The sequence below is a fragment of the Gymnoscopelus microlampas genome (assembly GCF_963454915.1).
Source record: "Gymnoscopelus microlampas genome assembly, chromosome: 3".
NCBI lineage: Eukaryota > Metazoa > Chordata > Actinopteri > Myctophiformes > Myctophidae > Gymnoscopelus > Gymnoscopelus microlampas.
Window position 1 is genome coordinate 8,566,765 of NC_139940.1, and position 26,017 is coordinate 8,592,781.

A 26,017-nucleotide genomic window follows, 5' to 3' on the forward strand; every position below is an offset into this window, starting at 1 on the left:
CACTTCTGGTCAAGAGGGCAAAGGGCAGGTGCTCTAGAACCACCTAGAGCCTATCTGTGCACGTCCCTGAGTGGAGCTCCCTCTGGTGTTGTGCTTTGTGCGTGTCTTTTACGCTATATAGAAGTAGTCTGACAGGTACATGGGTATCCCTATTTCCTTGTGTATCTTGAAGACCAGGCCCATTGCATGTTGCTTTACTCTGTCCTCTACCCTGAGCCATCCCACCCTAGCATAATGAGTAGGGGTCAGGTGAGTTCTGCGTGTGGGTGGGCCAAATAGTAACCTAACCAGTTTGAGAGGTCTGAAGCTTTGTTTTTAATGCCTTTGTGGTGTCAAAGTACCATGTGTGCTCCAGCCTAGTGTCCTCAGTGTGTTCTGACTGACCACAGAGGAGATCCTGAATAGAATTCCTGTTCTTTGGTTGACTTTCCTGATTACTTTTGTTGCCATTTTTTCACTTGAAACATTGTCCTCTAAGATACAACCCGGGTAGGTAATTTCACACACACACACACACACACACACACACACACACACACACACACACACACACACACACACACACACAGAGCTACAGTATGTACTATCCGTGCGTGCGTGTGTGCGTGCGTGCGTGCAATGAAATTGGTTTTGGTTTTATTTTGCGTCACATCCTTATCCCTATCTTTCTCTCTATCTCTCCTGTTGTGACAGATTGGTCTTAGTGGAATGACAGGTGTGTCATACTGGTGGAACAGATACTACTGATAAACTTCCGTACAGGTAAATGGTATGGTATCCCGTTTCGGTGTTACACGTACACACACATTCCATAGCTTTATTTGTGTTCACATTTAACAATACATTCTTGAACACAAACAATAGTTAAGGCACAAGCTTGGCAATCTCAACAACTTAAGTTTTCCGTCTCAGTTCACGCATACAGGAAGCATCGTCTCCTCCATACAGGTATCTATTATTAGCCAATTATTTGCCAATTACCCCAACATTAACAACATTTAGCCAACGTTGGCTTGGACATTCCTGCAATCTCAGGCCTCTCACAATGTTTGTGGACATTACAGTGACTTCCAAATGTAAACTCTGACAGCTCGTCGTCTTGAGACTTTATTATACAGTTTTAATTAGACGTCTAATACACGTAACGACATCAGACATTATTAATGAGCTCACAACAAGCTTGTAGATCTGCTTTTTCAATAGTCAAACGATAAAACAGGACTTAAGTCGTGGTTGATGGCATTCTGTGCCTCTCTCACCATGATCATTTCCATTGGCTACCACTAACAGGCAGGGCGTCTATTTAACCACTTAAATTCTATACTTTATTGTCCCCCAGGGGTCTATATTAGGTCCCCTCCTTTTCCCCTCAAATATCTTTGCCATAAATAGCCAATCTAGTTGCATTCCAGTAATACGCGGTAGATCTGGTATATTCACCCAAAAGCCTCAATATTGTATTAAAGTGAATACAAACGTTGTTTGTGCTGGACTAATATGCTGGCCTCTCACACCTGGCTCAATCTTTGGTAAGAACGAGGGGTAAGCACGCACATCCTAAAACAATTAATCGGGTGCTGGACAACAATACGTATATCAGGAAAAAGAGGGAAAGTCCCCACACTTCGTGTGCAGACTTCCCCTTTTTTTTCTCAATCTTTGGCAAGCCTTGAGTCATGAGTGCAAATAACCATTGTACATCATTGGCTATTGTCTGTAGTTAACCAGCCTATCCAGTCTGTCCATTCCAACACATTACAAAGAAAGCAGCTCACAGTTGTCTGTCAAAACCATGTCCTCAGTTTCTTCCTTCTGGGAAATATACTGCTTGACGTAATAACTTTACCGGTAGTTTACAGAGGAATTTAAAACTGTATAACTAAAGTGTTCCACAGAGTGGGAGCAACCACTTCAAAGTCACCCATCGTTTTGAGTCTGGTCTTAGGTACAACCAGAAGGCCTTTGTCAAAGGACTTGAGAGATCTCACACTGTATACGGGTGCAATAACTCAGAGATATAGTGTGGGGCCAGCCAATGTAATGCTTTAAAAGCTCTTAAAATGAGTTTAAAATCTATTCTGGATGTAATGGGCAGCCAGTGAAGTAACCAAATGGACCCGAAAGTCCTCAATTAACCCTGTGATTTTACCGGGTATTTATAAAGCTGTCATCAAATAGCCATAAGATGTTGATTTTTTTTTTTTTTGGTGCCCTTACAACCATCCCCCACCCCCGGTCCAACATATAACATGCAACATACAGACAATTATAACTCAAAAGAAAAACATATAATAAATTATAATGAATATATATATTATTCAATTCATATAGTAATTATGATTTCCCTCGCTATCCCTCCTGCAGGCACTCCCTCGTGGTACATGAGTGTGTATACAAAACCCTCTAACATTTTCCCTTTAACATGTGTTATCCTAGAGCTTGTCAACGTGTCGATGGTGGTAGTTGTTTTATTTGTCCTGTAGCGTCTTCAATTTAGTTATGTTTAATCATAGGGCCCCATACCTGATCACATTTTCCCAGTGATCCCCACAGATTGAATTTTTATTTCCTCCAAATTTAGATACATCATGAGGTCTTTACAGATGCTTAGGGGGGCAATGTTGACTTCCACTCCAATAATATCCTTCTTCTTGCTAATACAGATACAAAGGCAAGATTCTGCTTGTTGGAGTATCTGATAAAATTCCAAACAACGCCATCTCTGCACACGCTGACTGCTCTATGTTCCAAGCATCAGCAAGGTGTTTAAAAATAGCAGTCCAGTAGCCTTGTAGGCGGGGACATGACCAAAACATGTGTGTCATGTTCATGTGTCATCTATTACAGGAACACTTTAATACAGTTGTGTTGTGACTACATATTTATTAACCAGGCTATGCACGACAGCAGTGATTGCCTTCTTGGCATTCAAAACCAGTTCTCTGTTTCATCCTTATGAGAAATCTACGCCCCTTGTCTATCAACATAATAAACACCAGTAACACCAGTACTACCAGTAAATCTCAGATACTTCAGATAATACTAAGGAGGAGGAACCAATACTTACCAGAGCATATATAAAGACAAGTGATTTCTAGGATCAGTTACAGCACAGACTGAGGTCACTGGACAGACTTTGAGTTCTCACAGACTGGCTGCAGACAGGTAAGCATGCAGGGAACAATATAGAATACAATGTAATAGTCACAGTTGTTTATTCTCGTGACATTAACCTATTAAAATCGGGAAAGCGTCTGTGTAATCTTTTATTTTAGCGCTGGCTATTCAAAAAATACCAGATATACAAGCTCATACGAGCTTGTATATCTGCTATTTTTGAACATTTTTGAAAACTCTTGAAAGAACTACTGGTTTAGAAGGCATTTGTAGAATAAGTAGAGCCTCAGGTCTTAATGGATAAAGAAGCAAGGTATACCTTCCGCACACACAAACGTACATGGATGTGTGCTCGCGCTTAATAATTTGTTTTCAAACGAGCTCTTCTCAGACCCATCTTTTTATTTTTTATTGAGGAAACATGATAAATTGAAGATAAAATTTGCATTCATGTTTCATATCTGAATTATTCTGTAGTTCTCTTACAGTGGACCCTCTGTCGTGCTGCAGAGCCAGCATGAATTACATTGATGTGACAATATTTTACTGACAACTTAATTGATGCTCTTTGTATATTGACTTACCGTACTGAAGAGTGTAAAAATGTTTAGAGTGAAATCAGACAGATGTGACTGTAAACAGACTTAAAGGTACATGCACTATAGGAAAAATGTGATTCTTAGTCTTCTATGTCCATACTTCACCATTCCAATCTTTTATTCTTAAATTAATGCCCTACGGTGACACACAAAAGTAGCAAAAATAGCAGATCTACAAGCTCAAAAACGCATCGTATAGATCAGCTATTTTAGCTATTTTTGAATCCTGAAAAGTAACAGCATTGAACATATGGGGTTTCCACCCGACAGCGACGATATACTGTAGGTGTTGAAGGCAAGAACATACATAGCTGTGATATAATCACAATATACCACAGCCTCTTGTGTGTTACTGCACTATATTTAATGAAAATGTTTTTTTTTTCACTTTTTTTTTGCACATTTAAAAAAAAAAAGAAATAGAAATTGTAACAATAGCATAATATTGGATTGGGATGTGCAGGCGAGATTTAAAAAACCCTGTGGGGTTTATAAAGTTAATCTCACCTCACTTAACAACACAAAAATACAAAGTAATAAAAAAAAAAAACATAAATGATGAATTAAATTGGCAACATAAATAATATATATAAAATATACACAGTATGAATGATAGAGAAAAATAGATATTAGTAGAAAAGGGTGTAAGTGCAAGAGAGGACGTCTCTTTGAATTGTTAAATTAGATTCATCAAATGGGTTCTAAGCTTATATTTAAAATATACTTGTTAATAACTTTATAATAATTGTATCTTCTCTTTCCAGTGTCATTAACTCAGCAACAACATGGCCGCCGGTTCACTGTTTGTGATTGTGACTGTTTTGCTGTCTTCAGCATGGGCCACAATGTGTGAGTATGACAACACACTATAGAAATGTATGTGTGTACGTTTTTTTTAGTAAAAGGTGAGTGATGGATGTTATATCAATCTCTCTCTCTCTCTCTCTCTCTCTCTCTCTCTCTCTCTCTCTCTCTCTCTCTCTCTCTCTCTCTCTCTCTCTCTCTGTGTTTCTCTCTAGCTAACGAGACATACAGCTACTCTCTAGCAGTGGGTAGAGGGTCAGGTAGCTCCTACCAGACCAAGGGGGAGGGACACATCACAGCCATCAGGGTCTGGGAGAACCATAACTCCTACATCTTTGGGTATGTACAGTTCACTTGTCAACAGTATTGTTTTCCTGTATTGAGACAATGTAGGCATTTAGCAGACACAAAGCTGAACAGTCTAGCTGGAGAGAAGCCGGCGCCGAAAATAGTCAATTTACAAGCACTTTCTGTGGTTCAGCTATTTTCTGCGTGCCAGATCCAGGAAATCAGGCAATACCCAGACTAACAGGAGGTTAAAAATAGAAGAGATGTATAGATAAGCCCTGATGACGTTCCATTAGGTTGTGTGGTATGTTGATCAGGTACAAAGAACACATAGGCTACAGCCGCACAGGCCAGATGTTTATGAAGATGAGTTGACTGATACGGGAGTCTAGAAAAATTGTGAAACTTGTAGCCTGCATTCAGAGAGACAATACAATAAGATCTCTCCTGTTCAATCCTGCAATCTGCTAATGTCAAGTGTCTAATCTAATAAGTATCTAGTATTTACGAATGTAATATCTAATTAGTAAATATGTGTCTCATAAATGAATCCTTCCCACATCACATTTTAGTCATTTATGCAGAGCTGTAAGTGTAATGAATGAACAAGTATAAGGGTTGAGTGTCTTGCGATAAAACTTGTCACATAGGCCTACATACAACTCAATGTTGTCATGTTTTCTCTGAACCTGAACTGCGCTTCCGTGTTTAAACTCTTTATTTAATGAAAGCTGTAAAAATCTGACAGCATTTGGCAACAAACCTGTTTTCTTTCAGCCAGTCTTGCTCTAAATCTCTCTCCCTCTCTCCCTCCCTCTCTCTCTCTCTCTCTCACACACACACACACACACACACACACACACACACACACACACACACACACACACACACACACACACATCCAGGATGCAGTTTCAGTTTGATGGCATCTGGAGTCCGGTAGTCGGCCGTAAATCTGGCACTGCATTAGAGATGGAGCTGCGTGATGGGGAGGCCATTGTTCAGGTTTCTGGGAAATATCATTCCAGCAACTACATCTATCAGGTCAGAACTACAGCAGTTACTACATCTATCAGGACAGAACTAGGGTTTTCATAGTTAACTAAAACTAAGTAGTTAATAAAAACTAGAATTGAAAATGTATTTGTGTTTACAAGTGTTACAAAACTAACTAAAACTCATTTTCACTATTTTTCTGAGCATTTTTGATATCGCCCCTGACTACCCCATAGTACAATAAAAAACTAATATTAACACTAAAACTAATTTAAAAAAAACGCAACTAAAACTAAACCTTTTCAAAAACTGAACTAAAACTAGCAAGCCCAGGTTAAAAACTAAACTGAAATTGAAAACATAAAGACAAAATTTCACTTTATCTTTATCTCTTGCACTTTGATAATGATGATGATGACGAGGATGAAACAAGCACTTTATGTCCGGCACTTTATATCTCTGAATGTAGCCCTTTGTCTTATATCTTGCACTAGATGCGCCCAGACTTATGTTTTATGCTATGGCGTTTCATTGTTGTCCTGTATTGTTTGTATGTTTTAAACCACTACTCCGGCTGTAACCTATTTGCCCTTTTGGGACACTAATAAAGACCTTGACCTTGACCTTGAAAATAAAAATAAAAATGAATGAAGAATTCAAAACTATTGTATCCTTGGTCAGGAACTACATCAATTATTACATCTATCAATGACACATTGCTATGGATAAACCTACCCAATCTATTTCATGACACTAACTAGCTCTTTTCCTTTGTCACAAAATACTTTAAAAACTATTCAGCTCCTTCTAATGTGGATTAATTTATGAAAATAGCTTCCCCAACACAAGAAAAAATATAGCTGCAAGCAGCGATAATACGGGGCCAGTGAATAGAGAGAGAGAGAGACATGGAAACGGAATAGATTGAAGAGAGAGAGAGTGACATGGAAACAATAGATTGATGAGAGAGAGAGATGGAAACATAATGGTTTGATTGGACATCTCAACCTACTGCCATTAACATGATTCGAACTCTCAACCTTCAGACTAATAGGCTGCAACACTACCTATAGTGCTATAGCTTTGTCCAGGCTGATATTGTCTGTTGAAGATCATAAACTCTTGCCTTCTTTCATGAACCAAGCCCCTGTTTCACTAACACTAAGATCACTCGTTCACAAGCCATTTACCAATGAAGAAATTGTACATCTCCTCAGAACCAAAACTAATGAAAGTAGCCGATCTACAAGCTCACAAACCATGAAAAGTTGTGAGATTGTAGATCAGCTATTTTCAGAATGAAGTATGTCATACGTAAAAAACGTACTCTCAAATAAGCATTTCAGGTTATCTTTACCATTTGCACATGTATTCATTGATACAGTCATGTTGTTTGCAATTCAACTTAAATTAAGTCTACATCAAGTGAGGCTTGAACTGGCGATCTTGAGATTGTGAGGCATTCATTTAAGGGAGACGCCATTGGCCCAACAGACAAGTAACTGTGAAAAAGGAGATCACACAGATGATACAGTTTCACGCAAATAGCTGAAAAATCCTGGGTTTAAGTGTTTTTCAAACTGCTCAAAATTGCGGACAATCTAAGGGCGGAGCTTAATGGTCAAATCGATACGTGTGTTCCTCATGAGTCAAGGCACATGTGTAAGCAAGTTTCACGACTTTCGGCCAAACGAGGCATGACTTATGCCTGTTTAAAGTCTGCATTTTCAAAAAATTGCTATAGCGCCCCCTTTTGGCCAATTGGAGTAAGATTGGTTTCAGTGATATTTGGAATGACCCTGTACATTTCTGCAAAGTTTCAAAGAAATGTGAGTCTGCATGTATGTTTTAGGCACAGATGAATAATTTTCATAAAACTGTAATAGTTAAAATCTATCTCCTCCTGGGATTTTTGAGCAATCTGCACGAAACGTTTACCACTTGAACTTTGGACCTCCGCCTACAAAAATTTCCAACGGATTTTCCATAAGTGAAAAAATGCAGAAGTTAGGAGCCAATGACTGTTTTTCATATAATTCAAAATGGTGGGAGATCTAAAGGTCAGAGGTCAAAAGTCAGACCACGAAAGTTGTCGGGCATGAAGAGACGCATGTGTGTATCGAAGTTTCATGGTTGTAGGTCAAACAGGGCATGAGTTGTACCTGTTCAAAGTTGGCACTTTCAATTGAGTGCTATAGCGCCACCCTTTGACGAATGAGTGTGAGAATTATTTCTTGGTAGTTTTTCATGAGCATCTACCATATGGCCGAGTTTCGTAAAAAGCGTATGCACGGTTAAGCCAGAACTGGCAAAAACAAGTATTTTTCAAACTGCTCAAAATTGCGGAAAATCTAAGGGCGGAGCTTAATGGTCAAATCGATACGTGTGTTCCTCATGAGTCAAGGCACATGTGTAAGCAAGTTTCACGACTTTCGGCCAAACGAGGCATGACTTATGCCTGTTTAAAGTCTGCCTTTTCAAAAAATTGCTATAGCGCCCCCTTTTGGCCAATTGGAGTAAGATTGGTTTCAGTGATATTTGGAATGACCCTGTACATTTCTGCAAAGTTTCAAAGAAATGTGAGTCTGCATGTATGTTTTAGGCACAGATGAATAATTTTCTTTAAACTGTAATAGTTAAAATCTATCTCCTCCTGGGATTTTTGAGCAATCTGCACGAAACGTTTAGCACTTGAACCTTGGACCACTGCCTACAAAAATTTCCAACGGATTTTCCATAAGTGAAAAAATGCAGACGTTAGGAGCCAATGACTGTTTTTCATATAATTCAAAATGGTGGGAGATCTAAAGGTCAGAGGTCAAAAGTCAGAGGGTGAAAGTTGTTCAGCATGAGGAGACGCATATGTGTATCCAAGTTTCATGGCTGTAGGTCAAACAGGGCATGAGTTGTACCTGGTCAAAGTTGGCATTTTCAATTGAGTGCTATAGCGCCACCTTTGGACGAAAGATTGTGAGAATTATTTTTTGATCGTTTTTCATGACCATCTACCATATGGCCGAGTTTCGTAAAAAGCGACAGCGCGGTTCAGCCAGAACTGCGAAAAGTGGCAGAAGAAGAAGAAGAAGAAGAAGAAGAAGTGACAGAATACTGCCAATAACAATACGTGTACAGAGCAGAGCTCTGTCCCCGTAACTACAAAGAAACAGCAATGAAGTGTGTATGCAATAAAGTTTATAAGGCTATCACAGAAACTGTGTGTAGCCTATTTTGTGTGTTTCTGTTTGCATGGTCTACGTAATATATCGTCTCTATATCGGGTGGAAACCTCATGTCCAAAACTTTTCAGGATTCAAATTTAAAAGCAGCAAAAATAGCAGATCTACAAGCTCAAAGCGCGTCGCTTCACACCGCGTTTCAAGTTTGCGGATCTGCTACTTTTGATGCTTTTGTGTGACGCTGTAGTATGATCAAGTAGGGTCATATTACATAGGGTCATACTAATTGATCATACTACAGCGATAACCTAACCGGTGGTTTACAGAGGAATTTAAAAGGAAAACCAAAGTTAAATGAACTTCATGAATATACTGGTTCACAGCACTGGAGCCGAGTTAACCCTTTAATTCCTGTTTCTTTTGCAGCTGCAATTTGTGACCAACAAGGGCCGCTTCTTGACAGCTGGTCAGCCCACTGGCTATTCCTTCAACTTCTACCCAGATCACCCTGACGCTCAACTGCTGTTGGTCAGTGGACGCTACAGTAGTGCAATAACCTCCATCGGAGCTCACTGGGGCGTGATTGGCTGACTCTAAGAAGTAGTCCTAGATGTTGAATCACTGAATCAAACCGTCCACATCAACTTGTCTCATTTAACTTATTCATCATAACACCCATTTTCATTCTCTAGTTTTCATTTAGAAGAATGTTCCATATTCATATTATGTGCAAACTTGAAAAATTCTGACTGTGATGCTTCCCTTGTTATGTTTACCACTTTTGAAAAATGTAAATATTTTTAGCGGGAGCTATTTGATGTGTGTATCTTTCTGTTTCTATGTGTCTTTTAGTTAAAGATTTTTTTTTAAATGCCATGTTATGTTAGACTATGTTGTCCAATATAAAAAACATTAAAAAAATAAGATGCTACACTAGATTATGTCATCCACCGTAAAAAAAAAAACAGTTTTTTTTAAATGCCATGCTACACTATGTCGACCAATGTGAAAACCATGAAAACATTCCATGCTACAATGTGTTGTCCAGATGTAAATGAAGATGTATATCAGCAAATCAAAGATTTGGAAACAAATATAAATGACACGCTGAGACCCTGAAACAGAACTACTATGAGGCTGGTGCAAGGGCCTCTAAATTATAGGTAAAACGTCGTATTTAGCCGCCCGAGGGGGGGAAACAATCAAACTCTCCACTCTGAGCGCAGTTGAACTTCCAAGGGCTGACACGACATGATAATACTTAGTAGCGTCGTCGGTAACGTTCCGCAACGCGAACTGAGCTTCCGCCTGTGCAAACCAGGTCGCGGGAGAAGCTTCCCAAAGCTCCGGTAATTTAACAGGAGCGGCCGTCGCCATGGTTACGTGCTGTCACTGTCACTAGTAGAAACGTGGTGAATTATGCCCCAAGACAGTCACTACAGGGCGTTACAGTTAACGATAGGGAGCATAAGATAGGCTTTTTTCCATTTCGGGCAGCCAAATAATTCAATCCCTATTTTAGGTCAAATGTTAGAAACAGTTGGTCACTTCATGGCTGTAAGGTTAACACAAATTGTAGTATTGAATTACACATATCTAAATCTATACAGGAATCATTTAATTTCAATTTAATTTGAAACAAAAGAAAATGAAATACCGGCTGGGAGTAACCATCTCAAAAGAATTATCCACACTATACAAAGGCAACTATACAAAAATTAATCAGGAGATTCAAAAAGACATTAAAAGATGGTCTGCACTGGCACTAGATTTCAACTCATGAGTTGAGAGCATCAACATAAATGTCCTCCCAAGCCTTCTCTATTTATTCCAATCCTTACCTGTAGAGGTCCCCCAAGTTCTATTTACATTCTGGGACAGGACAATGCAAGTTTTATTTGGGGTGGAAAAAGGCCTCAAGTGAGGTTTGAAACTCTCCAGCTGCCAAAAGATGGAAGGGGGACAAGCCTCCCAAATTTGAAGATGTTTTATGCAGCCCAGTTAAGATATATATGTTGGTGTAATTAATCCTGATAATATTCACCTGTTTCCTAGGCTTTTCACTTCCTATGTGTGTTCCACTTCCTGTCGATTTGATCCAATGAAATCCAATGAAACTGGTCAGATGACTAATGATATCCAATGAAATCCGTGGCAAACACATAGCCTAGGAAACAGGTGAATAGCAACGTGAAAAGATATGGAAAGAGAATTTGATAATGATAACCCAATTCAGAACATTATAGGAGATAAAGAATCATTTAAGAAAATAAAACATTACATGGATCCAATTATATTGTTTACACTAGAAATATGGTTTAAATATTTAAATAATTATAGGATAAAGGAGGATATTAATGTATTAAAATGGGTAGCATTCGATAGCAAATTCAAACCTGCTGAATATGATAATTGATTTAAACAGTGGGGAAGTAGAGGAATGATAGCATGGTGTACTTTGGTGAAAGATGGGCAGTTGGAGAGTTTTAAGGATATAAATGATAAATACAATTTAAGCAAACATGAATCTTATAGGTACAGTAGGCAACTTGCAACGTAGGGATCATTATATCAAGGAAATCAAAGGGAATCCACATGGAAGTGAATGGTGTGATTATTATGTATTATTATTAACTAGACCATACCCGTGGGGGGTTATGGGCACCCAAGGTATGTGCAGTTTGGGTTTTGCGCTGTGCGCAGACAGTACATCAGGGATAAAAAGTGACTTAGTACTTGGTACCTGCAACAGTTCTAACACACACACACACACACACACACACACACACACACACACACACACACACACACACACACACACACACACACACACACACACACACAAGCGCCATGGTCTGCTTGTTTCGTTTCATGCATGTGGATGTACACCAGCGCTTGTTTCACGCACATGATTTAGCAACCCGGGAGCCAGCGAACAAAAATGTGGATCATTCACACATGTTTTGTAAATGTCATAAAATAGAGGTATTTTGGAAAATGATATGACGTTCGAATGGACTGTATCCTATGTGTAATTTATTGGAAGAAAACATACAAATGGAGGACAGGTATTTGGTCAAAATTGTATTGGCGGCAGGTAAGAAAAACATCGCAAGGAAATGGAGTAAGGTAGAGCCACCAACCAGGAACAATGGGAAGAGTTGGTATAGGAAATATACGTAATTGAGAAACTGACACACTGCCTGCTTACAGGAAACGCAAATGGAAGAAAAATGTACAAAATGGATAATGCATAAGAACTGTAATAGTGATGAGGACTATGGAAAGGTCATCTGAAACAGATGATAGCTTGTAAGGATCCCAATCTAGCAGTTATCTTTTTTGTTTGTATCCTTTTGTTTTGGACATCTTGCCTGTAAAAAAAAAAAAAAAAAAAAAAACTTTAAGTGACAAAACAAAACAAAAAAATCTGCTTGGCCCCACCGCACTTTTAGGGCGGATTCACACTATGGTCCCGGGTGTGCACCCTGGACCACTTGGCTATTGTTGTGGTAGTGTGAACGTTGCGTATCGTTCCCCGAAACGGATCACCGTACCCGAAACCACCTCGGGAGGTAGTCTCGGATCCGGATCATGCGTACTCGGCTACGGAACTCTGCAATGTGAATCCATCTGTATTCTGGACTGCTAATCATATATCATTTATATATTTTTATAAAGACACATTATTTTAGCTGGGTCATACCTTCTCATAATTCTACTTGAATGTTGACAAGAAATAATAATCCCGCTAGTGTTTGAGTACCGCGAGCCGTGAAAAAACATAAACAAAAAACACATGTGTAGCGAACGTCTATATAAGGATAAATATACTAAGGATTAGTCAAAGACCAATGCACACACTGTTTGGTTGTGTATTGTTGATCTGTTGTTATTATAACTCAAGACAACATCAGGAACACAGTCAAACTTTATTATTCACTTTAAACTCTGACAAGTGACTCTTCTTCTGCGAAGTACCATAGTCAACAGCGCCTCCATGAGGCACATATTTACCATTACTGTTAAATCAAATGGTCTCGGGTGCGCAAGAATCTTAGCCAGTGTGAATGCTGGCCAGCTGGGAGAAGCCAATCCGCCCTTATTTTACCTCTGGGGCGGTGGTCTTGCAGATTTTTTTCCAAGAATCCATGCATTTGCATTGACAAACACTGGCAGATTCCGCCCCAGAGGTAAAATAAAAGTGCGATGGGGCCGTGCCCAAACCCTAATTATATACGATAGTCTTTCCAGACCGATACAGCTCATGAGTTCCCTTTGCCTCATCTTTAATGTCAGAGCATCCATGTTTTTCAACATAGTGTGACAACTCTCCTGGTGTGAAGAAGTCCAAAGTCCAAGATTTTAGTCTGGTTTGCTGTCTGTATAAAGTTATTTGGGTATATTCCAAGCACAGAGAGTTTAACACTTAGAGGAACTGTAGTTTTGGCATTCCCACAGACAATGACAAAGTACCTTTCTCAATCAAACATTTATACAAACATCTGGGATATTAGCAGACACATGGACAGTTTTGATGGTCTGAAAAACTCTTATTTCACTATGTAAATGAATCATTTATTTCATCCAAAAGCCTCCATATTTTATGAAAGTGAATACAAACGCTGTTTGTGCTGGACTAATAATATTAGTCCAGCATATTATGCTGGCCTCTCATACCAGGCCCAATCTTTGGTAAGCCTTGAGTCAAGATTGCAATTAACCATTGTACATCATCGGCTATTGTCTGTAGTTAACCAGCCTATCCAGTCTGTCCATTCCAAAGAAAGCAGCTCACATTGTCTGTCAAAACCATGTCCTCATTTTCTTCCTTCTGGGAAATCTACTGCTTGACGTAATAACCTTACCGGTAGTTTACAGAGGAATTTAAAAGCAAAACCAAAGTCATATTAACTTCATCAATATACTGGTGTACAGCACTGGAGCCTGTACAAGAGTGAACCCTTTAATTGCAGCTTCAAGACAGAGATATAGTGTGGGGCCAGCCCATGTAATGCTTTAAAAGTTCTTAAAATAATTTTAAAATCTATTCTGGATGTAATGGGCAGCCAGTGAAGTAACCAAATGGACCCGAAAGTCCTCAATTAACCCTGTGATTTTACCGGGTATTTATCAAATATGTGACAAGTAGTGTCCAATAGCCATAAGATGTCAAAAGCATTTTTTTTTGTGCTCTTACATCCACCCCCCACCCCCGGTCCAACATATAACATGCAACATACAGACAATTACATGACTCAAAAGAAAAACATATTATAATAAATATAAATTATTCAATTAATATAGTAATTATGATTTCCCTCGCTATTCCTCCTGGCACTCCCTCACGGTACATGAGTGTGTATAAAAAACCCTCTAACATTCTCCCTTTAACATGTGTTATCCTAGAGCTTGTCAACGTGTCGATGGTGGTAGTTGTTTTATTTGTCCTGTAGCGTCTTCAGTTTAGTTATGTTTAATCATAGGGCCCCATACCTGATCAAATTTTCCCAGTGATCCCCTCAGATTGAATTTTATTTTCTCCAAATTTAGATACATCATGAGGTCTTTAAGCCATACAGATGATTTAGGGACCAGTGTTGACTTCCACTCCAATAATATCCTTCTTCTTGCTAATACAGATACAAAGGCAAGATTCTGCTTTGTACCCCTCCCAATAAGTTGGTGATCTGATAAAACTCCAAACAACGCCATCTCTGCACACGCTGACTGCTCTATGTTCCAAGCATCAGCAAGGTGTTTAAAAATAGCAGTCCAGTAGCCTTGTAGGCGGGGACATGACCAAAACATGTGTGTCATGTTCGCTGAGGACATATTTTCATCTATTACAGGAACACTTTAATACAGTTGTGTTGTGACTACCTATTTTATTAACCACGGCAGTAATTCTTTGCCTTCTTAGCATTCAAAACCAGTCCTCTGTTTCTTCCTTACGGGAAATCTACAGCTCTTGTCTAATAAACACCAGTAACACCAGTACTGCCAGTAAATCTCAGATACTTCAGATAATACTATGGAGGAGGAACCAATACTTACCAGAGCATATATAAAGACAAGTGATTTATAGGATCAGTTACAGCACAGACTGAGGTCACTGGACTGACTTTGAATTTTCACAGACTGGCTGCAGACAGGTAAGCATGCACGGAACAATATAGAATACAATAGAATACAATGTAATAGTCACAGCTGTTTATTCTCGTGACATTAACCTATTAAAACCGGGAAAGCGTCTGTGTAATCTTTTATTTTAGCGCTGGCTATTCAAAAATACCAGATATACCATACGAGCTTGTACATTTGTTATTTTTGAACATTTTTGAAAACTCTTGAAAGAACTTCTGGTTTAGAAGGCATAGAATAAGTAGATCCTCAGGTCTTAATGGATAAAGAAGCAAGGTATACCTTTCGCACACACAAACGTACATGGATGTGTGCTCGCGCTTAATAATTTGTTTTCAAACAAGCTCTTCTCAAATCCATCTTTAAATTTTTATTGAGGAAACATGATAAATTGAAGATAAAATTTGCATTCATGTTTCATATCTGAATTATTCTGTAGTTCTCTTACAGGGGACCCTCTGTCGTGCTGCAGAGCCAGCATGAATTACATTGATGTGACAATATTTTACTGACAACTTAATTGATGCTCTTTGTATATTGACTTACCGTACTGAAGAGTGTAAAAAATGTTTAGAGTGAAATCAGACAGATGTGACTGTAAACAGATTTAAAGGTACATGCACTATAGGAAAAATGTGATTCTTAGTCTTCTATGTCCATACTTCACCATTCCAATTTTTTATTCTTAAATTAATGCCCTACGGTGACACACAAAATTAGCAAAAATAGCAGATCTACAAGCTCAAAAACGCATCGTATAGATCAGCTATTTTAGCTATTTTTGAATCCTGAAAAGTAACAGCTTTGAACATGGGTTTCCACCCGACAGCGACAATATACTGTAGGTGTTTAAGGCAACAACATCCATAGCTGTGATATAATCACAATATACCACAGCCTCTTGTGTGTTACTGCACTATATTTAATGAAAATGTTTTTTTTCCCCTTTTTTTTTTTTGCACATTTAAAAAAAAAAAGAAATAGAAAATGTAACAACAGCATAATATTGGGTTGGGATGTACAGGTGAGATTTAGAAAACTCTGTGGTGTTTATAAAGTTAATCTCACCTCACTTAACAACACAAAAATACAAAGTAATAAAAAAAGAAACATAAATGATAAATTAAATTGGCATCATAAATAATAGATATAAAATATACACAGTATGAATGATAGAGAAAAATAAATATTAGTAGAAAAGGGTGTAAGTGCAAGAGAGGAAGTCTATTTGAATTGTTAAATTAGATTCATCAAATGGGTTCTAGGCTTATATTTAAAATGTACTTGTTAATAGCTTTATATTGTATCTTCTCTTCCCAGTGTCATTAACTCAGCAACAACATGGCCGTCGGTTCACTGTTTGTGATTGTGACTGTTTTGCTGTCTTCAGCATGGGCCACAATGTGTGAGTATGACAACACACTATAGAAATTTATGTGTGTACGTTTTTTTTAGTAAAAGGAAAGATGTCATAACTTTGGTGAGTGATGGATGTTGTTATATCAATCTCTCTCTCTCTCTCTCTCTCTCTCTCTCTCTCTCTCTCTCTCTCTCTCTCTCCCCCCCCTTCTCTCTCTCTCTCTCTCTCTCTCCCTCCCCCCTTCTCTCTCTCTCTCTCTCTCTGTGTTTCTCTCTAGCCAACGAGACATACAGCTACTCTCTAGCAGTGGGTAGAGGGTCAGGCAGCTCCTACCAGACCAAGGGGGAGGGACACATCACAGCCATCAGGGTCTGGGAGGCCAATAACGCCTACATCTATGGGTATGTACAGTTCACTTGTCAACAGTAGAAACGTATTGTTTTCCTGTATTGAGACAATGTAGGCATTTAGCAGACACAAAGCTGAACAGTCTAGATGGAGAGAAGCCGGCGCCGAAAATAGTCAATTTACAAGCACAAGCTATTTTCTGCATGCCAGATCCAGGAAATCAGGCAATACCCAGACTAACAGGAGGTTAAAAATAGAAGAGATGTAGATAAGATATGACGTTCCATTAGGTTGTGTGGTATGTTGATCAGGTACAAAGAACACATACAGTAGGCACAGGCCAGATGTTTATGAAGATGAGTTGACTGATACGGAAGTCTAGAGTCTAGACAAATTGTGAAACTTGTAGCCTACATTCAGAGAGACAATACAATAAGATCTCTCCTGTTCAATATTGCAATATGCCAATGTCAAGTGTCTAATCTAATAAGTATATAATATCTAGTATTTACGTACAGTATGTAATATCTAATTAGTATCTAATGTAATAAGTAAATATGCGTCTCATAAATGAATCCTTCCCACATCACATTTTAGTAATTTATGCAGAGCTGTAAGTGTAATGAATGAACAAGTATAAGGGTTGAGTGTCTTGCGATAAAACTTGCACATAGGCCTACAACTCATTTTTTCTCTGAACCTGAACTGCGCTTCCGTGTTTTAACCTCTTTATTTAATGAAAGCTGACAGAATCTGACAACATTTGGCAACAAACCTGTTTTCTTTCAGTCAGTCTCTCGCTCTAAATCTCTCTCTCTCTCTCTCTCTCTCTCTCTCTCTCTCTCTCTCTCTCTCTCTCTCTCTCTCTCTCTCACACACACACACACACATCCAGGATGCAGTTTCAGTTTGATGGCATCTGGAGTCTGGTAGTCGGCCGTAAATCTGGCACTGCATTAGAGATGGAGCTGCGTGATGGGGAGGCCATTGTTCAGGTTTCTGGGAAATATCATTCCAGCAACTACATCTATCAGGTCAGAACTACATCAGTTACTACATCTATAAGGTCAGAACTACAGCAGTCACTACATCTATCAGGACAGAACTACATCAGTTACTACATCTATCAGGACAGAACTAGGGTTTTTATAGTTAACTAAAACTAAATAGTTAATAAAAACTAGATTTGAACATTTATTTGTGTTTACAAGTGTTACAAAACTAACTAAAACTAATTTTCACAATTTTTCTGAACATTTTGAATATCGCCCCTGACTACCCCATAGTACAATAAAAAAAAACTAAAATGAACACTAAAACTAATTAAAAAAAACGTAACTAAAACTACCAAGCCCAGGTTGAAAACTAAACTGAAAAAATACTACATAGGGTCATACAACTTGATCATACTACAGCGATAACCTTACTGGTGGTTTACAGAGGAATTTAAAAGGAAAACCAAAGTCAAATTAACTTCATGAATATACTGGTTCACAGCACTGGAGCCTAAACCAGTTCAATATACTGAGTTAACCCTTTAATTCCTGTTTCTTTTGCAGGTGCAATTTGTGACCAACAGGGGCCGCTTCTTGACAGCTGGTCAGCCCACTGGCTATTCCTTCAACTTCTACCCAGATCACCCTGACGCTCAACTGCTGTTGGTCAGTGGACGCTACAGTAGTGCAATAACCTCCATCGGAGCTCACTGGGGCGTGATTGGCTCTGACTCCAAGAAGTAGTCCTAGATGTTGTATCACTGAATCAAACCGTCCACATCAACTTATCTCATTTAACTTATTCATCACAACACCCATTTTCAATCTCTAGTTTTCATTTACAAGAATGTTCCATATTCATATTATGTGCAAAAATTCTGCCTGTGATGGTTCCCTTGTTATTGTTACTTTTTGAAATTAAAAATATTTTTAGCAGGAGCTATTTGATGTGTGTATCTATGTTTTTTTTTTGTTAAAGACATATTAAAAAGAAATGCCATGTTATGTTGGAGTACATTGTCCAATATAAAAACCATTTAAAAAATGCGATGCTAAAGTTTTTTTTACATTGGATGACATAATGTAGTGTAGCATCATGCTACACTACATTATGTCATCCAATGTAAAAAACTTTTTTTTTTTAAATGCCATGCTACACTATGCCGTCCAATGTGAAAACCGTGAAAACATTCCATGCTACAATGTGTTATCCAGATGTAGATGAAGATGTATATCAGCAAATCAAAGATTTGAAAAAATAATATAAATGACACACTGCTGGATGAGATCCTGAAAGATACAGCAGGTAATGAGTATATCTCTGTATAACTCCAAAATGTTTTTTAGGAAATGAAAAAAAAAAAAAAAACGAAAATAGAGTTAGGAGGTTTCGTTCATCGTTGATAAGAACAGCTGAATGGACCTCCAAGCTTACAATGATGTTTGAGGTCAACAAACTCATTGCTGGAGTTAGCTGGTTTAGCAGAACGTTTGAGGATCCAATGGAGTTAGCCGGATTTAAAATATTTTTTTTTTACCAACACACAGACGTAAAGGGTGTTCAGAGACCCCCATACAATTGAGCTAATATGTATACCGGAGGATATAGAGAGAATATTTTAACAATCATATGAGGACCTACTGCATATACACAACCTATTACTACAGACGAAGAGGAAAGGAGGGCGTATCTATAGATCATTGTCTCCGGCATGGCGAGAGAGTATGTTTTACCCTCCGTCCGTCCGTCCTGTCCGTGTGTTACCACCAAATCTCCGGCACCGTTGGCCCGGTCGCTGCGAAACTGTGCACGCACACTCCCTGGATGCCAATTCAGAACCTCTGCCTCAATTTTTTCACATGGGCCTGTTATAGCGCCACCAGGAGGCCGATTTGTGCAAAACCCATTTTTTCACATTACTCCTATAGTTTTTAACCAAACGTCATGCAAATCGGTACACAGTATCTCTATAGTCATGTGATCAACCCTGATCTGTCCGATTTCCCATATTCCGTCCTCATTGGTTAAGGTTGCCATCCAAAGTTTGCAGGATTGGTCCGTTTTGAACAAACTGCCTCAAACCATGAACGCAGCTTGCGATTTCCGTGAAATTTCACACGCACATTCCCACTAGGCCGAGGAAGAAATGCCACCCTTTTCACATTGGCCTGTTATAGCGTCACCAGCAGGTCTAATTTAGCAAAACACATTTTTGGAACAAAATGCCTCAAATCATGCATGCTGTGTCTGATTGCCCTGAAATACCTAAGAATAAATGGCACCATTTTCACATTGGCCTATTATAGCGCCACAAAGAGGCCAGAATAACGTACCTGACCTGGCGGAGACCTGTGCTCCTAGGAGCACTTTTTCTAGTTTGGATTTGCCTTCAATGAGTAAAATACAGAATGATAGGTTAACGACTAACATTACAATGGAGGAACTGATGGATGCAATCAGCTCATTAAAAAAGAATACATCTCCAGGTCAGACCTAGCCTGGCTCCAGCCCGTGAATCGCTAGCCACGCCCATTAAAAAGATATGTTCAGGCGATTCTGGTCTGGTGACGCTCTGATAGGAGGTCTCAGCCTCGGTTGAAAATCTGTACGACGAATCGGGATCGGGATAATCCAGTATGAACCAATCGCCAAAGAGACTTTGAAAAAAAAAACGTTGGCCACGCCCCCATCTCAGCAATCGGCTGCATTGAGAGGGCTTTCAGACTGAAAAATGGAGTGAAACTAAATGAAAATTCAGGCTGAGTGTCAGGCTAGGTCAGACCTGCCAACCCTTCTGCACCAGGAGACTCCTGTTATTTGACCCCATCTCCTGGACGTCTCCTGTTCTTCCATTTCTCCTGTTTTGGGGGATTCCACCCTTGTTGTGTGCCCCCTCACTGATATGCAGCCACGGCCATTCATGTTAATTTGCTAGTTCCTTGAGTTTTTGATACGCAAATCACAATGGCAGTATTTGATTGTTCTTTTTGTCACTCTCACTCTTTGATTCTGGCACACACCCCAAAAAAACTCTCTTTCTGAGAGAATGGGAATGTTACTCTTTTACTGTCGCTTTATGTCTGGATAAACTCCAGTCCAATGCAATTTTACAGAGATAGTCATTTTTAAGTAATTAGTGGTTATTATTAAATATGACTCTTTTATTGCTACTTTTAACTTTTTAATGTATCCTATGTAAGTAAAGGCTGATAAAAGTGTCAAACTCCCAAAATCCACCAGAATACTGGAAATTACATCTACTCTGTTAAAAATATCCTGGGGGGGGGGGGGGGACCCCCAGACCCCCCACTGGAAAAAAATCTCCTGTTATCGGACAGTCTGAGGTTGGCAGGTATGGTTTAGGTTACAGAAGCTGTCACTTTAATCATCAACTTCATGTTCAAATGTGTTTACCTGTAGTCTACAGGTAAACACACGATCTACAGGCTGTAGATCATATGTCACACTAAACCAAAAAAGTGCTAAATAGTGCTAAAAGTGGTTCTTTGAATCGTGATCATGTTCTACTAGACTCAGGTTCTGGCCTCTACGCTACCCTTACGGTGCGTTTTAACAGCGGGCAACTCTCGGGCGACATCGTCCAAAATATAAAGAAAGTCTATGAGAGCCGGCAACTACTGGCGATCGGGCGGAGGGGGCGATGAAAGATGGATTTTCTTTATCTTTTTGGACGATGTCGCCCGGCATCGCCTGAGAGTCGCCCGCTGTTAAAACGTACCCTCACACCTACGTGGCACCGCCGATCCAACCAATTTGTCTGAGTGTGTGCTCAGGAATGTGTCAAAAACAAAAGAAATCTCCATGAATTCAAGGCTTCATGGAGTGTGTAATTGATAGAAAATAAGTAATTTTTGGGTGAACTATTCTTTTAAGTGTCTTGTTCAGGGACATTTTGACACATTGCTGAGGCCTGGGATCGACCCTGGGATTTATGCAGTGGCGTGCACAGACATTTTGAGGGGCAGGTGCTCAAGTAAATTATACTTTTTTTTGTTTACTTGGTCTGCTCTTTTTTCCCTCTACACCTATACCTCTTTGCCAAAAATAGCCGATCTACAAGCCCACAACACCTCGCAGCGCGAGTCGTTGTGGGCTTGTAGATCTGCAATTTTTGGCTAAAGTTCTCCTCAGAAAAGGGATGCTTGGTTTCGAGTGGTTATGGTAAAAAGAAAAATCATATCACATAAAGATTTGGTGGACCCCCTGTAGTAACTCTGAGGATCCCCTAGGGGTCCCGGACCCCCTGTTGAAGACCCCTGCTGTAAACTGGGAAAGAAAAAAAAAAAAATCTTTTTTTCAAAAGGGCACTTCTGGTCAAGAGGGCAAAGGGCAGGTGCTCAAGCACCATCTAGAGCCTATCTGTGCACGTCCCTGGATTTATGGCTTGCCAGGCAGGCTCTCTAACCATTCAGCTATGGCCACATCATCAGCAGAGATTCTAACGCAGTTCTACTCTGTAACAGTAAAGGGGTTTCAGGGGAAACCAGCAAAATGAGGTATAATATAATAAAGGACTGTCTTGCTAATAAAGCGTCATGTCTCATTTTTTATAACAATGTATTTGATATTACCTTTATATTATTTCATAAATTATGCATTTCATCCTCTATATATTGTCCAGCAACCTTTATGATAGAGGCGAAAAAAGATAGTAGACCCGTGGGAGCCAGATTGCTCAGATGCTGAAATTCCTGTGCTGGGATTCGATCCTATAGAGACACACGGGCGGAAACGGAAGGCCTACAAATTCACGCCCACTTTTGAGATAGCGCCGCTACTCGAGGTCCGTTAGAACGACGAACTGCAGCTCTCAATGCATTCCCTATGAGAGGATATGAGAATTAGCCTACTTTTAAAATTATCCTGCATTAACTGGAGACGATATTGATTTGAATAAAAATATGTTTCCAAATGTATGGAGTGTCTTTGTCAACATATCTTCTTGTTTTCTTATTGTTGATGTGTTTCACATTTAATTTGCCACTTTAACGAGTTACCCATAATGTTAACACAGCAGAGGGTAGACTGCAGACAGACAAGTTATCGCATTTCAGTGACATCACTGTCTTTACGAGCGCCGAGCGCCGACCAGTGGTGTACACTGTAGAGGCAGGACAGGCGGTCGCCTGCCCAACTAAGATCTCGCCTCCCCTAAAAAAACAAACAAATAACCCGAAAATGTGTCATTGCGTGCTTAATGTCCTCAACGTCACGCACCCAACAAGCTTTGAACTGAGCAGATTGGACCTTCTATTCCAGAGATAATGACCAAAACATATTGAAAACGTCCACTTTCGCCAGTTTTCTGGGTATTGAAAACCTCAAGGGATGCGTCCGTGACGTATATACCATGCGACCACTTAAAGTCTAGATCTCCGATGCTAGCGGTTTTGACATACTGATGGAGTATATTATAGTATATTGTGGGTAGTATATCGAGATGACAGATATGGGACATTAAAAAGGACAAATCAAACAAATGGGACACTTTATTAGAACACCAAAAAAGTTGCTACAGCCTCAGTAGTTAACCAATGAAATGACGGTATTTTACAATGCCTCTCATAAAGATTGCATTGAGAGCTGCAGTTCATCGTTGTAACGGACCCCGAGTAGCAGCGCTGTCTCAAAAGTGGGCGTGAATTTGTAGGCCTTCGGTTTCCGCCCGTGTGTCTCTATGATCTTGTGGTCTGAAGCCAAGAGCTCTTTTGACTGAGCTAAAGCTGGGGAACATTGGACTGTAAGGGGGGGGGGGGCGGGGAGGGAGAAGGGGGAGGGAGGAGGGTGAAGGGAGGGAAAAGAGAAAGAAGTTGTGAACATTTTGGGAAAAAGGAAGGGAATGGATGCATTTCTAACTCAGCTTCATGTAAAATCCTGCTGCAAGCAATTATGTATCCGAATATTTTCAAAAAGCACTGAAATGTTTAAACTAGCGTTTATAAGAAGGGGAAGTATGGATCCCAAGGTCGCAAATTCGATCCCCGCTTTGACCAAAAGTAACCTGACACTAACAAGTGCTCATGCTGTGTTTTAGATCATTTTACACAATGACAAATGTGATGTGAAATGTAAATAAGTGTAGAGGGCTGTCCCTCCACACAAAGAACGATAACTGTAAATGGTTCTATGGCTATCGAGTAAGAGTCTATACCACAACAAATGGTAATGACAGTAGACAAGCACACTAAGCTTTGTACATTGACATTACATGAACGTGATGGGTCATTCCCACGTCCCCCATGTCCATTGCCGCATTGACAATGCATTGGGCGCTTAAAGTTAAATATCTCAAAAGCTACAAATGATTTCTAAGAAAAAATCTCAAGCATGCATGTCCACAGTAAGGTGAATTGTAAAAAGTGTGAATGGAGGAGTTTCTAGGTGAAAGTTTTTTTTAGTTTTTTTTTAGTTGTGAACAGCGAGAAGGAACAGCGAGGTGCCAAAGTTTTCAGATGTACATTTTAAAAGTTAAATATCTCAAAAACTACAAAACATTTCAAAGTAAAAAGTTCAAGAATGTGTGTCCACAGTAAGCTGAATTGTAAAAAGTGTGAATGGAGGAGTTTCTAGGTGAAAGTTTTTTTTAGTTTTTTTTTAGATGTGAACAGCGAGAAGGAACAGCGAGGTGCCAACATTTTCAGATATACATTTTAAAAGTTAAATATCTCAAACACTTCCAAGCATCAGCAAGGTGTTTAAAAATAGCAGTCCAGTAACCTTGTAGGCGGGGACATGACCAAAACATGCGTGTCATGTTTGCTGGGGACATAATATGACATCTATTACAGGAACACTTTAATACAGTTGTGTTGTGACTACATATTTTATTAACCACGCTATGCACCAAGGCAGTAATTATTTGCCTTCTTGGCATTCAAAACCAGTCCTCTGTTTCTTCCTTATGAGAAATCTACGCCCCTTGTCTAATAACATAATAAACACCAGTAACACCAGTACTACCAGTAAATCTTCAACATTCGAACTGTGTTAATATGAAAAAAAACGAAAATCACAAAAAAAAAAAAAAAGTTAGAAAAGCTATTTTCTAGTCTTTGTCAATGGGCGACTTGATGCCCAAAACACCAGACCTGCTCACATATTGTCAAGTGTCACGTGAAGCTTGACCAATATTAGCTTGGTGGACACGGAAGGACGAGAACGAAAACATATTCTCCTGGCGGAGACAACAATAATAGATACACAGTATGAATGATAGAGAAAAATAAATATTATTAGAAAAGGTTGTAAGTGTGTGTGGGTCTCTGTGAATTGTTTAATTTGATTAATCAAATGGGTTCTAAGCTTATCTTTAAAATGTACTTGTTAATAGCTTTATAATAATTGTATCTTCTCTTCCTAGTGTCATTAACTCAGCAACAACATGGCCGTCGGTTCATTGTTTGTGATTGTTTTGCTGTCTTCAGCATGGGCCACAATGTGTGAGTACCAGTGTGTGTGTGTGTGTGTGTGTGTGTGTGTGTGTGTGTGTGTGTGTGTGTGTGTGTGTGTGTGCGTGTGCGTGTGCGTGTGCGTGCGCACTTTAATTAAAGTTGTGAGTGTGACTACATATTTTATTAACCAGGCTATGCACCACGTCAGTAATTATTTGACTTCTTGGCATTCAACACCAGTTCTCTGTTTCTTCCTTATGAGAAATCTACGCCCCTTGTCTAATAACATAATAAACACCAGTAACACCAGTACTACCAGTAAATCTCAGATACTTCAGATAATACTATGGAGGAGGAACCAATACTTACCAGAGCATATATAAAGACAAGTGATTTATAGGATCAGTTACAGCACAGACTGAGGTCACTGGACAGACTTTGAGTTCTCACAGACTGGCTGCAGACAGGTAAGCATGCACAGAACAATATAGAATACAATAGAATACAATGTAATAGTCAGAGCTGTTTACTCTCGTGACATTAACCTATTAAAACCGGGAAAGCGTCTGTGTAATCTTTTATTTTAGCGCTGGCTATTCAAAAATACCAGATATACCATATGAGCTTGTGCATTTGTTATTTTTGAAAATGTTTGAAAACTCTTGAAAGAACTACTGGTTTAGAAGGCATTTGTAGAATAAGTAGATCCTCAGGTCTTAATGGATTAAGAAGCAAGGTATACCTTCCGCACACACAAACGTACATGTATGTGTGCTC

The 26,017-nt window shown here is 39.3% G+C and overlaps 2 protein-coding genes and 1 long non-coding RNA gene across 4 annotated transcripts in view; all 3 read left to right on the forward strand.

The window, feature by feature from the left end:
- The first annotated feature begins 3,023 nt into the window (after positions 1 to 3,023).
- On the forward strand, positions 3,024 to 5,730 carry LOC311038442. The gene is made up of 4 exons (XR_014600053.1): positions 3,024 to 3,165; positions 4,481 to 4,565; positions 4,736 to 4,859; positions 5,714 to 5,730. It is a non-coding gene; the product is annotated as an uncharacterized lncRNA (long non-coding RNA).
- A 9,259-nt stretch (positions 5,731 to 14,989) lies between these two features.
- Positions 14,990 to 18,766, forward strand: LOC311038432 (zymogen granule membrane protein 16-like). The gene is made up of 5 exons (XM_084047957.1): positions 14,990 to 15,135; positions 16,445 to 16,529; positions 16,762 to 16,885; positions 17,728 to 17,866; positions 18,392 to 18,766. The coding sequence occupies exons 2-5, from the start codon at positions 16,466 to 16,468 to the stop codon at positions 18,569 to 18,571; spliced, it is 507 nt and encodes a 168-aa protein (XP_083904083.1). The 5' UTR covers positions 14,990 to 15,135; positions 16,445 to 16,465; the 3' UTR covers positions 18,572 to 18,766.
- Positions 18,767 to 25,621: 6,855 nt separating this feature from the next.
- LOC311038413 (zymogen granule membrane protein 16-like) overlaps positions 25,622 to 26,017 on the forward strand; it is a 28,953-nt gene continuing 28,557 nt past the window's right edge. The window contains exon 1 of one of the 2 annotated variants that reach the window (XM_084047929.1): positions 25,622 to 25,707. The gene's annotated coding sequence lies outside the window, so the exon portion shown is untranslated. The remainder of the gene's footprint in view (positions 25,708 to 26,017) is intronic. The other variant, XM_084047928.1, reaches the window with a different exon arrangement.